This window comes from Podarcis pityusensis (genome assembly GCF_964106645.2).
Source record: "Podarcis pityusensis genome assembly, chromosome: 5".
Lineage (NCBI taxonomy): Eukaryota > Metazoa > Chordata > Lepidosauria > Squamata > Lacertidae > Podarcis > Podarcis pityusensis.
The window spans coordinates 95773536-95789641 of record NC_138032.1 but is presented as its reverse complement, the minus strand read 5'-3'; the positions used below and the strand labels follow the sequence as shown (position 1 = coordinate 95789641).

Sequence of the window (16106 nt, the reverse complement as noted above, 5' to 3'; positions counted from 1 at the left end):
AGGTGAATTCCCTGTGTGGGAGATATAGGTAGACAGAGTATTTTATTAAAGTACCTTTACTAAAGTAATTAAAATAATTTTAAAAATTAAGCAGGGCAATGTTCTAAAGGCTTTTAATAGAGTAATCAGTTAGATGGTTGTAAAGATCAACTTGAGTGAGTTTATGATAATAGGAGGGTAGAGTAGGCATAGGCAAACTATCTCAACCTTGGCCCTCCAGATGTTTTGGGACTACAATTCCCATCATCCCTAGCTAACAGGACCAGTGGTCAGGGATGATGGGAACTGTAGTCCCAAAACATCTGGAGGGCCGAGTTTGCCTATGCCTGGGGTAGAGGGTATTTTCTCTAGAAAAACATCCAACTCCTCCTGCCGTCAGCCTCTTTCTGTCTTCAAGATTTTTAGTGGTGAAGTACTAAACAGAATAATTCCATATAGCTTCTAACACACTTAGGCATAGCACTAATCTTTCCAGGAAGGAAAAACCAATTGTATGATAGTGTTATATACAACCTACCCTATCTCCAAAGACAGGTAGTTAAAGAAATTAAACTCTTAAATACTTATAAATACAATTGGTCACTGAAAGATGCCCTTGCTCACACCCAGCTTCAAAGCGTTTTTTCCAAATATTACTGATCAGCTGCTTATACGTCTCTAGAAAATACGTTTAACAGCTAAAACACATGACCAGATTTTTTTTTTGCTTATTATTACTTGATTAAACTATAAAGTAAACTTCTTATTTTTAGTTTTTTTTCTCCCTCTCAGTTGTCAGGCTAAAATGGATGCAGGTATGTTGCTAGTCTCAGTTTTATCACTGAAGTGTGCAGTGCAGTAGTGCAAGCACTGACCCAATCCCCTTGTTAGTAAAAAAAACAGCCTGTGTGTTAAACATTTGTGAAATGTTTCTCTCTGCTAGTTCGTATTTAAGTAGTAATACCAAATAGTAAGTCTGTTGGTGCTACAGTGAAATGCCTAGTAGATGTGCAGATCTAAAAACAGAATTCACCTTGCCCTTGGGAAATACTCTCACAATAAAGTTGCACTATTTTTACAGTTGATCTGGTTTGTGTTTTCCATCCAGATTGACTAATGTGGTTTGAAGCAACAAAGCTCTCTCTCTTTTAGCTGATGATGAATATGTTTAACTGCACATAAAAGGTTAATATTTTTGTTAAAACAGTGGTATGAAAATATTCACCAGCTGTTTATAGATCTGATTAAAAAGATATTACTCCTTTTTCTATCTACTACATGTCTGTATTGTACCGAACTTCAAGCAGACGTTATGTAATAATACCTAGGCAAAACATTGTGTAGCTGAAACCTTTCTGATTTGCTTATTGCAACTTCTAAATCAGCGTGTATTACTTAACAGCTATAAAAATATCTATCGTGAATTGGAGCAGAACATCAAAGCAGCAGACACCGTTGAAGATCTGAGGTGGTTTAGAGCTAATCATGGTCCAGGCATGTCCATGAACTGGCCCCAGTTTGAGGTAAGGACTTGATCTTCTGTTGCAGCCTTTTCCTGGTGGGACCACAAAATGGTGCTGCCATGCCCCCCTCAATGGGGGAAAAGGCACCTCCATCTGCCCCGGCTGCCACACACTCACAGAGGGAAGCTCTTGGTGACTCTCCTCTCTTTGGAATGGATGGGAGGAGGGTGGCTGTCATCCAGGGAGATGTGGGTATGTTGATGGAGGCATGTTCAGTGTACGAGAGTGTAAAGAGGAACTGAGTAAGAATAGCAATTTTGACATAATGATTACTGGACATTTGCCAGGTACCATAGGAGGGACTGGTGGGCAGAAGGCAACCCCCGTTGTAACGTTTCTGTATCTAGAATTAACCAGCAGTTTTATGGTTCAGGTTGTGACTTAGCCAGTTGAGAGATTCTCCTTCGGAATCTTGATCATGTTTGGCTCATGTTCTTGTTTGGAAGAATACACTAGGAATGAAATAAGTTAAATATTATCCTCATGTTGCTGTTTTGTTTTAAAGAGGTGTGAAATCTATGTCCTTTTTAAATGGCTTCCAATACAAATGCATTACAGCATTCAGTGTAAGCTAAACCAGATCTTTTTACCAAAGACCCTATGTGAAAAAAGCATATAAGAAATCAAAGTGCTGCCATGTGCTATCAGGATAATATTAGCAAATTATTGCTGCCTTGGTAATGTTTTTTCATTGTGAGCTAGATAATATGCAAATGGCAATTTAACATTGCTTTATGCTAATTTTTTAAAAAGGTTATGTTGTAGGAAGGTTATGTAGTTGCAGATATTTACATTTCTGGCAGGAGAACTATGGATTTATCTTGCCTGGATTCGACCACAATTGCATTTTAGAAATTGCATTTTGAAACTATTACAATTTATTACCCACCTTTGCCCTAAGGCCCCAGGGCGGATTACAAAAGTAAACCAATGTTTAAAACATTATTTAAAATCAGCTGGATTGATAAAATACTCTTCAGTATTTCTAGTATTCTTCTTCCTGATGGAATAAAGCTGGAAAATGCATTTAAACTTAGGGCTTCAGTCTTTTGCACACTTACCCAGAGTAAACTCCACTGAATACAATCAGGCCTACTTCTGAGTAAACACTCTGAGAACTGTGCTATAAATTATACTAATATATGTTCTGTATGTATTCTGTGTTGGGTATGCAATTGTGAAGCACTATCCAAAATGGAAATTACATGTTATAGATGTGATGTTATAGCTTGTTTTCCCATCGGTTCTACTGTTCTAATTTGTTTGCATTTAAATTTTTTGCTTTAAACTCTAAGCTGGAAGCTTCTTCTTTTTTTAAATGAATGTCAGGCTTTAAAATGCTTAAAATAAAATGCTGTCCTAACAAATATTGTTTGTTTATTTTTCATGCAACAAGGAGGAAGTAAGTTTTTTTTCCACATTTACTTACAGCTAATTCTATAACTCAGACTGCCTAAATGGTCATGAAAACATGTCAAATGAGACGAGCTATTTGTACAATTTTCAGCTTTTTTGTAAATGGTTACTTCCTGTGTACGTAATTTTCCTTGCTACTTAGAAACAATTTTCAGTTAAGGAATTTTAATTTCATCCAAGGATTTAATAAATAATTTGAATTAAGGTAGTTTGGAGGAAGCAACAGCTGTGAGATCAAAGCTTTTCCAGAAGCTAGAGTTTTTGTTGAGAAAGTAAAACAAAAAGCTAGGTTAGCTCATAGTTAATTATATACTGCCTTTCTGCCAAGGCACCAGAAAAAGTGTCCCAGAGTGGGGAGGTGTGGAGAGGGATGAAAAATAAGGCAGCATTGATTCAGAGAAGGCTGCATAGTGGAGCTCTGGCATTTAGTGTGAGGAAAGAGGGACGCGCAGCGGTAGAAGCTGGAAAGCTGCAAGCCCTTTTGAGCGGGGTTTACCATTGCAAAGTGCTGCACAGACACACTGATGATCAGAAAACTGGGTTAGATCTTCGCTTCCTTCTGCTCTATCTGAAACAGAGAATTGCTAGTGTCAGGATAAGATCCAAGAGGTTGAAAGGGAAGACTTTCCTTGACCACAGTGAGACTTTACTGAGTGTAGGGATGCAGAAAATCCACCCAAAGCTGGAAGTCAAGTCAGACTATATTTATCCCAGCCAAACCCTCTGAAATTGCTTAAAATTCAGAGGTACAAAAATGGGCTGGGAATTTGAAAAGCTGATTGAGCAGAGTGCCTCCTCGCAAGGCAGCCCTGGATTCATCTGATTTCAGGCATTTAACGTCAGTTATAGTTTAGGAAACAAGGGCTCTCCAAAGAGTGAAGTAGTCCTGAAATGACCGTTTCCAGGTGAACCTTAACAGAAGGATTTCCTTAAGGTGGTTTATTATGCTACAGTGCTACTTGTAAGGACTCTTAAACTTTACTCTCCATAGCCAATTGGGCAGCAATACAGTGTTGTCTTGACTGAACTGAATATTAAGTTTTAGCAATTCCAGGGATTCCCAAGCCACAGTATGGAGTGGGACATTGCAATGCTTGTGTCAGCGGGAACATGGGGCAAAGGCATTTTGTCCTTGTTTGCTAGATTTTGCCAGTTTATGTTCCCTGACAATGAATATCTCCAGGCTAAGGTTGAGAGGGTGCTTTTTGTTGTTCTTTTTATACCACCCTTCACCCAAAGATCACAGGGTGGTTTACAATATAAAAACTCAAAAATACATACCATAATAACAAGCAAAAGCAATAACCCCCTCAGTTATTATTAGCTATAATACAGGTATGAATGACTTAAGACTAGAATCAGGGTTAAGACACACAAAGGGCATTACCCCTTGGACCCAAGAATGGGGGGTTGGTCTCTGGAAACAAGCTGATGTAAAACGCCTTTTCTCACTTACATTTTCTAGGACTGGTCAGCTGATCTGAATCGCACTCTTAGTAGAAGAGAGAAGAAGAAAGCTGCAGATGGGGTAACTCTGACGGGTATTAGCCAGACAGAACCAGTTCCACAGCACAACAAAAACAGCAGGTACATGATCATGAGCCCATTATCTTTTAGCACTAATTGCTAAGTATCAAATGGTCGTACTTTGGATTATACTGGAAATATGTAGTTTTGGAAAATTAGGCTTTATTCAGACCTATTTCCCCATAAGGAGCGATTGGGAGTAGGCTTGAGCTGACATGTTTATTCCTGGGCCCCTCTCCTGCTCCTTTACTATGTGAAGAAGTGAATGACTGACTGAACTGGGAGCTGTTGCAGTAGATTGAATATGGGAAGTCACCACATTCTGGAAAACATGCTTTTTCTGATTTGTTTGAAACGTGGGTAGGAGAGCCAGAACCCTACTCTCAGTCTCTTGCTAAAGTTGGGTTGGAATTAATGTCCCATCAGAACTGTAGAGAAGTAAGCATACATTCATTTAAAATCTAAGTAAATAAATAGGACTTGTTTTGGCAGTCAGTTTGTCAACCAAACTAAACAGCGGAGTCTTAAAATTTTTGATTAGATTCCAGAATAAGGCAAATAAGTAGTAATCTGTGGAAAAGAACAGACTTGCAACAAATCGATTCAACATTTGGCCTTGTTGAAAACAGATGGAGGTAAGTTTTATATTGAGTCAGAGCAGTATCTAGCAGGAAGTTGTATGCCCTGACAAAATACATTCCCACGCTCAAAAACTGGGTCCTCCTTCTATGCTTCCTAACTACAGGTCTGTTTAATTGGAGATCCTAGTATCTCAATGCATATAGTTTACAAAGCTCTAATCCAGGGATAGAGAACCTCAGGCCTGGGGCCCCTCTGGCCCTCAGGATGCCCCCCAGGCCACATCCCGTACTAGCTGTGCTTTGTGCCCAACTTGGATGTTCTGGCCTGCCTGACATGTGCCATTGAAGGCCATTAATGCCTCTTGCTTGCCTTGGATGGACAAGGTGAATGTGGAAACCTTTACTCTGTTATGGCTGGTATGTAACCTACTGTACAAAGGTGCATTGCCTGTGGGTCCTGGAAGGTAGTCCATGAAGAAACTGAACACTGGTGTTGAAACAAGCTCCCCACCACTTCTATAGTCTCCCTAGTGCCTATACAGAAGACTTGCTATGAGAAATTTGGCGTTGGTCATTCACTTGTGAAATTGCTTAGAACTAGGTATAGCTGCGGAATAACACAAGCTTTAAAGAACTTTTAGTACAGCTTTGAAAGGTAGCATCTGTTACTGGGATTTGTTGTTCTGGGATTGTAGTTAAAGTTTGACCAGCTGAGGTAATAGATAAGGAGTAGTGAATCTTTTTTTTTTTTTTTTTTTTAGCTCAAGGGTTGTGTTTCTTCATTAGCAGTCTTCATGGGGTGGGGGTGGGCATGTGGCACTCTAGGCTATGTTGCAGTTACACATCAGGTTTCTGTAGACAAAACTCTCCACCCAGAGGGTTTAGCACATTTCAAGGGCACATTCCGGCCAAGCAAAAGCTCTCAAGGAGGCCTAGAGCTGAGCTGGTGGTGAGGGATGTGAAATGGGGAAAGGGCAAGGTAAAAGGGCCCAGAGTGCCACCTCAGAGTTTTCCGTTCCAATAATGTTTTATGTCTGCTCCATACCTCATACGCTGATTTTCTAATAGTATGATTCAAAAACCCTCTGTGCATTCTGACCTTATCATACCACAGGTAGGCGTGCCACCCGAATCTGTTGTCAAATCCCTCCAAATCCAATATATCTGAATTATCTAAGGTTATCCATTCCCTCAAGCAACAAAAACATGCCGCCTCGTAGTAAATTTTTAGATCTGGCAGGGAAAAACCGCCTCTTTCTTTTGCACCTGTCAATATTTTATACTTAATTCTTGGCTTTTTTCCCTGCCAGATAAATTTGGACAATCTTCTTTGCCATACGTTAAATTGTTTTGTTCCACTGATAACCGGAATTGTCTGAAATAAAAACAACAGTCTCGGTAACACGTTCATTTTGATAGCTGAGATTCTTCCCATCGTTGATAATTTCATTCTAGTCTATATCTCCAGATCTCTCTTCACTTCATTCCACACCTTTTCATAGTTGTCTTTAAAGAGGTTTATGCTCTTAGATGTGAGCCAGACTCCTAGGTATTTTAACTTTTTTTCTATCGACATACCTGTCTTTTGTTGTAGTTCTCCTATTTCTTTACTGTTCAAATTTTTAGTTAATATTTTTGTCTTATTTTTGTTGAGCTTAAAGCCTGCTAATTGCCCATACTCTTCAATCTTTTTCAAAGCTTCTATTGCACTGGACATAGGTTGTTCTAAAGTCAAAACAATGTCATCAGCAAAGGCCTTATACTTAAATTCTTTTGAGGCTATACCAATCCCTTTTATTTCTTTTGTTGCTTCTATTTTCTTCAGCAGGACCTCTAGTATTGTTATAAATAACAATGGCGATAGCGGGCACCCCTGTCTGGTTCCCTTTGTTTTCTCAATTTTGTCTGTAAGGTTATTATTAATTATCAATTTAGCATATTGTTCCGAATAAATAGCCTGAATACCATTTAAAATTTTTTCACTGATATCCATAAATTCTAAATTTCTTTTCATAAAATGCCAAGACACATTATCAAATGCTTTTTCAGCGTCCAGAAACATTAGGGCGTCTTGTTTGTCTCTCCTGGAGTCCAGATATTTCGTTATATCAATTATATTTCTAACATTGTCCTTCATCTGTCTACCAGATAGAAATCCAGTTTGGTTCTTTCCAATCTCCTCTCCCAATACATCTTTAAGTCTATTTGCCAATATACTGACGAATAATTTGTAATCATTATTTAGGAGTGAGATTGGCTTATAATTTTTCACCTGCCTTAAGTCCGTGTCTTGTTTGGGAATTAGCGTAATATGGACTTCTTTCCAAGTCTCTGGAATTTTGTTCCCCATTAAAATGTTATTCATTACCTCCATTAATGGAACTGACAGTTGTTCCATGCATTTCTTATAGTATTTGGCTGTCAAGCCATCGGGTCCTGGTGCCTTTCCTATTATTGCTTGTTTTATTGCTACTTTTATTTCATCCACAGTAATAATGAAATTGAGTTGGTTCTTTTTGTCATTGGGAATTTTCCGCAACCTGTTCTTTTCCAGAAATTCTTCTATTTTTTCCTCATCTTTTTCTTTTTTATATAATTGTTTATAGAATCTTTGAAAATTCTTCCTTATTTCTCCTGGATTTTCTATTGTTTTCCCTTCCACTATTAGTTTTCTTATCGTATTCTGCTTTTGTCTCTTCTTTAGTTGCCAGGCTAACAATTTTCCTGGTTTATTTGCGAACTCAAAGCTTCTCTGGTTTAAAAATTTAACTTTCCATTCGATCTCTTGATTTATCAATATTGAGAATTGTGTCTGCAACATTTTTATGTTTTGTTTAGCTTGGCTATCTTTTCGATTAGTTGCTAATTTCTTTTCATTACATATTATCTGTTTTAACAACTCTTCTTTTTTCTTCTCTCTCATTCTCTTTTGAATTGTGTTCTGCTGTATCCAAAATCCTCTTATTACAGCCTTTGAGGCATCCCATACCACATTAATGTCCACTCCTTTATTTAAATTAAACTCAGAATAATCTTTCAGTGTCTTTTGTGCTTTTTCAAATATTATCTGGTTATCTCGCAGCCCCTCGTTAAATCTCCACCTAAATGAAGTCTCCTCCTTAACTTTCAACTCCAGTGTTGTTTCATTGTAATCTGACATAGTTTTCGGAAGAATTTCAGATTTTATTATTCTCGTTGCCAAATCTCTGGAAGTCCATATATAATCAATCCGACCAGCACTTTAATTTGGTTCTGAGAAGTAACTAAATTGTTTCTCAAGTGGGTGTTTTAATCTCCATGTGTCTATTAAATCATTATTTTCCACCAAAGTGAAAAATGTTTTGGGCAGTTTCCCTTGATTCGTTACCTTTTCCCTTTCCGTTCTATCCATCCCTGGGGAAACTACCCCATTAAAGTCTCCCATTATTATTATATTTTGGTCCATAAAATCAAACAGCTTCTCCTCTAGTTCTTTGTAAAAGTTCACTTTTTTTGTCATTCGGTGCATAGATTCCCGCCATAATTAAATTTTCCCGTTGTGCTACCATTTCCACTGCTATTATCCTTCCATTATCATCCTTAAAAATCTGACGAGATTCATATTTTTCCTTTATATATAAGGCCACCCCTCTTTTTTTACTGTCATCTGCTGAAATATATTCCTTCCCTAGTCTTTTATTTTTAAGAATTATTTCATTTTTTTTGCCACATGTGTTTCCTGTATACAAATTACCGTATTTTTCGCTCTATAAGACGCACCAGACCATAAGACGCACCTAGTTTTTGGAGGAGGAAAACAAGAAAAAAATATTCTGAATCTCAGAAGCCAGAACAACAAGAGGGACCACTGTTTTCTTCACCATCTCCTCCAGGGCTTGGGTCTTTATCCTTACCTCTCCCAGTTGGCCTTTTAATTCTGCCACTGATTTATCAATTTTCCCATCCATTTTATCAAATTTACTATCCAAGATTTTTTCAGTATCTTTAATATCTGCCAGTATCTCTGTAATGTCTATTCTGGGCTCTTCCTGTTTTGAATTCCTCCTATCTGTTCTCTTCAGCTGCCAATTCAGCCTAATCCAGTTCTTAAAGTCACAACCACCAATAAAAAAATAGTCCTCAGGATCCAAAATTATTAAAGAACTCCCCTCTTCGGTCTCTTCAATGACCTAATCATCAGTAATGATATCGGAGTACACCAGCAGATCTCAGTTCCCTCAGATTTAAAGCCGCATCTCCCAGTGCGTCAGGATCAAGCAACAAATATTGCACGTCCAATGCTTCTGAGTGTCTTTATATAGCTATTTTCCCCCTTCCCCAAAGGGCTGACGGGGGTTAGCTATTATAGCCACTTGTCTCTGTTTGTAGCTAAAGAACTGATATACTTTCAATTTTGTAGTAGAAAACTTACTGCACCATTTTCTCGTCAGCAGTGAGACGGACTCCCTGTTTGCGTCTCAAAGCTCTCCGAATTCCTTCTTTTGCCAAATAAGTCCAAATTTTCTCCACTTGCCTTCGGATTATCTTTTAATGTCGGGAAATCAGCTGCCTTTGCCATCGGAACTAGAGGCTTCACTCAGCAGAAGTAGCAAGTAGATCCCCTTGCACCCGCGCCTCCATCCCCTCGGGTTTCCAAACCTTTTTACGGGTCCGTCTGCCTTTGGGGAGATACGCCAGGGGTGCCGCTGGGTCCGCAGCACCCAAAACTCCCTTTTGGGTTTTTTACCGGAGCTCACAGTGCCCTTGTGAAGCTCCAATCTTCTGCTAAGCTTGGATTTTCCCCAAGAGGCTAAATCCGCGTCTGAAATGGCCCCTGCAGCCAACGGGAAGTCAGGGCATCCATAAGTTTTATTTTCCATTCTACTTCCTGATTCACCAACATAGAAAATTGTGCTCGTAACGCTTTGATAGTTTGTTTTATTTGTTCATCTTTTGGTTTTAATGTTAATTTTTTCTCATTTTCCACAAGATGGGCTTGTCTGATTGGTAAGTGACTTCAGAATGTAAACATGCATTGTAACCTGTAAAATGGTATTAATTGCTGTACTTTTTAGAGTCCTTGCTATCAAGACTGATTTGGAGCGCACTGCCCACGTTGTGCACTCCATATTTCCCTGGCTAGCACTAACTACGATTTGATGTGAATCAGAATCAATGTATCCATTCTTATTGCTAAGCATTATATGCTCAGAAACCAGCTTGAAACTGGGATCCTAGGCCGGCTTCTATAGTGGCAGGTCAGACACTTGTGACACTGAATCTGAAGTGTCTCTGTAGCGAAATAAAATGGAAATGGCTTTGGCAGAAGGGGAGACGTGTTTCCGTTTTAAGTAAGTGTTGGGAAGGTAAGCCATCCAAAGAGAAGGATGTGCATGGCTCTGTTCTTAATTGCATGTATATTGACTCCGTGAAATGGCAGGGTCACCTTCATGATTTTTCTCTCCCAAATAGCAGTGTTAGTGTTCCGGGTGACACAGTGCAGTCAGTTCAGTCAAGTTACAATCCCTTTGAAGATGAAGAGGATACTGGAAGTACTGTCAGTGAAAAGGAGGACAATAAAATCAAAAAGTTGGTGAAAGACGGTTTTCAAACTGTTTTTTATACTTACACTTTTCCTATCCAGGGTTTCCAACTCCGGGTTTCTACAAAAGCCTTATGTTGCACAATGCATGAAGTCCTTGTTGAACGGTTATTTTGTTGCAAACCTGACCGACTAACCTCCCAATGCTCTGTCACTGTTTTGTTTTCTGGTTGGTTTTCCTTCACTGGTTCCACAAATATTAACTGCGGTCATGTGCTTTGAAACTACTGCTGGATCTTTGCTACTGGCTGTGCTCACTAGGTGTTCCCCCCTCCCCTTTCTCACCGTTTCATGTTTTTTCCTCAAATGAACATGTTGGCCTTGATGTTTCTCTTGGTGGTCCATAACCTCTATGTTCACTCTTATTGTCTCTAAGGGCACTGTGATGTGAAAAGGGGCAAAGCACAGCATTGCTAAGCAGGTGCCCAGAAGTAGCCTGGCAGGGGGTGGGATATCTAGAATTGATATCCCACCTCCTGCCAAGCTACTTGTATCAGGGAAGCTAACATAATTTTTCCGTGTGTTTAGTGTTAGCAGCTCGGAGAAAAACCAAAGTTACTCTGCGGACTGGTCCGATGAGGAGACCAACAATCCTTTTTCATCCAATGATGCTCCAGCAGAAACAAATCCATTTGATGAGGATACATCCCCTACGATGGAAGTTAGAGTACGGGCATTGTATGACTATGAAGGTCAAGAGCTTGACGAACTAAGTTTCAAGACTGGTAAATACCCTTTACTTTTTTTCCCTGCCCTAAAAAGATGCAAGGCAGGATTGGCCCAAAACATTTTGCTGCCTGAAACAGAAGAGCAAATGGCAAAGGTACATAAGTGTCAATGCCAGCCACAAGCATCTCTAAGACCATAAGAGCCTGGCTGCAGGATCAGACCAAGGACCCATCCAGTCCAGCATTCTGTTCTCACAGTGGCCAATCAGATGCCTAAGGAGCGCCGGCAGGCAGCCTCCCTCACCACTTGGGATATTGCCTCTGACAGGGAAGGGAAAATGTTAGCCTTGGTATCCTTTACCCTCATGAATTGGGCTGATCGCCAACTTAAACCCATCCAAGTTTGTGGACAACACTACAATTTGTGGAACCAAATTCCCTAGTTTTTGTGGTGTGAAGAAATAGTCCATTTTGAATCTCCCACCCTTCTGCTTCATGGAATGACCGCAAGTTCTAGTAGTATAAGAAAGAGAAAGAAAACTTTCTCCACCCCATACATACCATATTTTTCGCCCTATAGGACGCACTTTTTCCCTTCCAAAAATGAAGGGGAAATGTGTGTGAGTCCTATGGGGCGAATACAGGCTTTCGCTGACGCCGGGGTGCGCACCGACCCCTCTCACTCTCCAGGCTTCAGGAAGCTATCTGCAAGCCTTGCAAGCCCAGCGGGAGGTCCCGCGGGCTCGCAAGGCTTGCGGGCAGCAGCCTGCAGCCCACAAGCTCGGGGGACAGCGGGGAGCCGCAGTGCCGCCACCCTGCTATTCCCGGACCTGATCTGGAGGCTGGCGGGGGGGGGGCGAGAAGCAAGCTTGCTTCTCCCCATCGCCAGCCCCACAAGCTCGGGGGATAGCGGGGCAAGCCGCTGCCCCACGGAGGCTAGAGAGGCTGTCCCTGAAGGCAGAAGAGGGAGACGGAGCTCTCCGTCTCCCTCTTCTAGCTTGGGGATGGCTGCGCAAACCTGGGGGGGAAATAAATTTTTTCCCCTTGATTTCCCCCCCCCCCCCCAAAAAAACTAGGTGCGTCCTATGGGCCGGTGCGTCGTATAGGGCGAAAAATACGGTAATCTGATATACAGTGGTACCTCGGGTTACAGACGCTTCAGGTTACAGACTCTGCTAACCCAGAAAGAGTACCCTGGATTAAGAACTTTGCTTCAGGATGAGAACAGAAATCGGGCGGTGGAGCGGAAGGCCCCATTAGCTAAAGTGGTGTCTCAGGTTAAGAACAGTTTCAGGTTAAGAACGGACCTCCGGACCGAATTAAGTTCTTAACCCGAGGTACCACTGTACCCCTATCATGTCCTTCATTACTCGTCCTTTCCCTAACACAAAGCTCCCAAATTTTTTAAGCTTTCCTCACAAGGGATCATTTTGGTTGCCCATTTCTGAACCCTTTTCACTTCTACAGTATCCTTTATCAGATTAAATGCCAGTAGTCAAAGTGCATTTGCTGTATAACGGCATTATGATATTGCCAGTTTTGTTTTCAATCCCGTTCCATGGTATTCACCTTTTTACAGCTGCGGCACGCAGGACCAAAATCTTAATAGCGCTTCCTGATCCTGGTCAGTCACTGCCACTTCGTACCCCATGGGTGTATATGTGATATTAGGATTTTTTGCCCCAATGGGCATCACTTTCTACTTGTTTACTTTTAATTACATTTGCTATTATACTGCCCATTCACCCAGTTTGGAGAGCTCCTTTTTCTAGGAGATTTAAACCTGCTCTGCAACCTTCTTATCCCAGGCCTGTCCAGAAACATTTCCCTAAAAATATTTGCCTAAAAAAAAAATCAACCCCCCCCCCCCGGACCACTGTCTTATACACACATTGACATTACACAGCTGTGTCTGACTAGCTGGCCCTGCACTCAGAGCTGGTAGCAACTAATTTGCCTGATATCCCTGATTCCCTGAGACCAGCAGGTATAAGGCAGTTTATAAAATCAATAAATAATAATAATAAATGATGATATCTGGTGTTTTTTATCCAGTTAACATGGTGCTTCAATGGATGCTTTGATTATTACTATTTTTGAAGGGACGGGAGGAGCAATGTAATAAAACCCGGATTTCTAATGCTCTGATGCTTATTGGGGCGAAGAGGCAGTACTGTAACTGCAATGGGAAGACCCATTTTCCTGACACACTCCAGGGGAGTAGCTATTTTGGGGGTTCTGAAATTACTTTCTCTCCTCACAGGGGAAGAGCTAACTAAAATAGAAGATGAAGATGAACAGGGTTGGTGCAAAGGCCGCTTGGACAATGGACAAGTTGGACTCTATCCCGCAAACTATGTCGAGGCAATCCAGTGACAAAGAATTGTATAGAAGTGCTGTAGTAATTGTCAGTCGGTATGCAGTTGGTGGCCCGCCATGAAGAGAACTGAAATGTGTTCAAATTGTATATATTTCCTTTAATGCAAATGAATTATGGATTGAAATATGTGTTCCCAGGGGACAAGATAACAATTCAGACCGAAACTGGGAAAGGTTGGCAGCTTATGCACAGCACAAAATAACCAGGCCAGAGTGGAAATTTAGTTGGCAAGAAAATGATATTCTTAGAACTTATTGCCAATTTGCTGTTTTATCATGCCTTATGTATATTTTGAAATTTGCTGCTGCCTCAGTCCCAGTTTTCTGGGTGGTAGCTTGCATTGATTCTTGCTTAAATCACTTCTTTTAAGTGACCTATAATAATTTGCAATAAATTGCAACTTGTTTTTATAATTGCAATTTTTTATCTGTTCTTAGCAATATTTGAAAGATGCATTTTTATTAATTTAAAGACTATGTAGCCTGCCATCTTTTCATGCCTGGTTCATCTTCTACTACTTAAGTTATGAATTTGATTATTCCTCAGTTTACATTGTACTGTTAACTTTTCCATGTTATTAGCATGCCTTAATGGTGTAAAATGCCAAATTGGGTCTGTTACATAACATTGTAGCATACTGTCTGCAAATGTTAGTTTGGGTTTCTGGAATGCCATTGATGCATTTTGGCACCAGAAACATGAATTTTCCAAATTACGACTTCCAAGTGGATTTCTAAAAGTATAATATTTAAACCTATTTCCATCATATTCTTGCTGAGAAATTTACATTTTGCAAGATGTTAATGATTTTGTGCAATTTGGAAACGTCTACGAAGATTATTTTTTCAAGCAAAAGACTGTAAAATAGATTAATGCTTTTTTTTATTGAGATGCTCTTTAAGTTGTGCATATGTGTATATATAATTTGATATTCAAATGTTTAAAGAGCATATCCTAATTAGCCAGCCTATTGTCTATGCATTAGATTTAAGGTGGAGTCCAGCACTAGTAAATGTGAGTTTGCTATCCATGTCAGTGGGACGTTGCATCTTTAGAGCAAGCCATTTAAATTATAACATATTTAAATTGTGCTTTGACAGTGCATACTCATTTAAACATAAAGTAGATCAGCTGCTCAACCCAGTGCACTGTGGATGTAGTAGCTGGGAGGGATTGCCATAAGGATATAGGAGCCCAGTTTTGACCCTCTTCCATATGGAGTGATTTCAGGAGGAAGAGATCTGCATGCACACATAATACGTCCCTGTCCACCCCAATCTCACTTTCCTTGATGGAGGTGGAGGAGTGAGGGCTGCATGGGGAGTTGCAAGGTACGCACAAGATTCCCACTCCTTGTAAAGGCCTCGGGGGGGGGGGGGGCGGGGCGGGAGAAGACCAGTCTTCCTCTATGCGTTCCTGAGATCCTTCTGTGGGCCCTGCATCCACAGTACACTGGAGTGAGGCCTAAGTATTATGTGACTTTGATTCTCAAATAAGATGAACATAGTAGTTACATCCTAATATTAATATTTGTAGGTAGAATCGTGGCTCCAAATATAAACTCGCAGTAGCCCCACTGTGGATTATTGTAGCAGAACACTGTAAAATCTACTTGTTTGAAATTGCAAATCAACTGTAAAAGCGTGAAATTGTATACATTTGTAGGAGATCAAATAGCTGGATTGTGAACATGTTGGAACAAGTTGCTTTATAGAAAATCTAAATCTTATCCGATAAGTAGAAATGCTATTTTAGGGAACTACACTGTAATTGAAATAACTTTTTGGCAATTAAAATGCTGTAAGTGCTCCTGGTATTACATTTGCTTTTGGAGATCAATATATTTATTAACATATGAAGTTCAATTGTATAAGGTTCAGTATTGGATCGCTGCCATCATAATATTCCAGCATAATTGTTCATGAACAGTAGATTTGCCACAAGTGGTGAAAAATAAGTCTGGAGTATTTTTCTGTATAGCACACTATTTTAAAAATAATAAAATCTTAAATATGCTGAACACAAATTTACTGTGAAAGTACTTCTCTCTCTCTCTCTTTACTGAAAGCGCTGTATTTTCTGTTTGTTGCACTTTGAGATAAATAGTCAAAAATTACTGTTTGGTATATGCATAATGATAAGTAGAAGTACTATTTGTCCCAGCAATGCACACATGATTTTGGCTAACATGAGACTGAAGAAAGTTACAGTCCTGTCCTCCAGCTATCAAAGTATGCCTACAAAAGGAGTCAAATATACTTTGGAAGAAATGCTCAAAATACAGAATAGGCAAAGTGCAGACCCTTTACACTAGGCAAGCGTAGAACAAAATGTATTTATGTTCAGGCATGAATATATTGAGATAAAACAAATGCTGAATAAAGGAATGCTGAACAACAACAAATCAGTTCCCCTAAAAGGTTTGGTTTTGGACAGGGGTGAAAATAAGTC

At 40.0% G+C, this 16106-nt stretch overlaps 1 protein-coding gene across 3 annotated transcripts in view; it reads left to right on the top strand.

The window, feature by feature from the left end:
* PACSIN2 (protein kinase C and casein kinase substrate in neurons 2) overlaps positions 1-15681 on the top strand; it is a 49332-nt gene extending 33651 nt beyond the window's left edge. The window contains exons 7-11 of one of the 3 annotated variants that reach the window (XM_081005593.1): positions 1382-1502; positions 4384-4505; positions 10481-10594; positions 11136-11332; positions 13539-15681. In XM_081005593.1, coding sequence (XP_080861719.1) covers positions 1382-1502; positions 4384-4505; positions 10481-10594; positions 11136-11332; positions 13539-13651 — 667 coding nt within the window. In that variant the 3' untranslated portion in view covers positions 13652-15681. Of the gene's footprint in view, positions 1-1381; positions 1503-4383; positions 4506-10477; positions 10595-11135; positions 11333-13538 lie in introns of all 3 variants that reach the window. The other 2 variants (XM_081005592.1, XM_081005594.1) reach the window with 2 other exon arrangements.
* Positions 15682-16106: the final 425 nt, after the last annotated feature.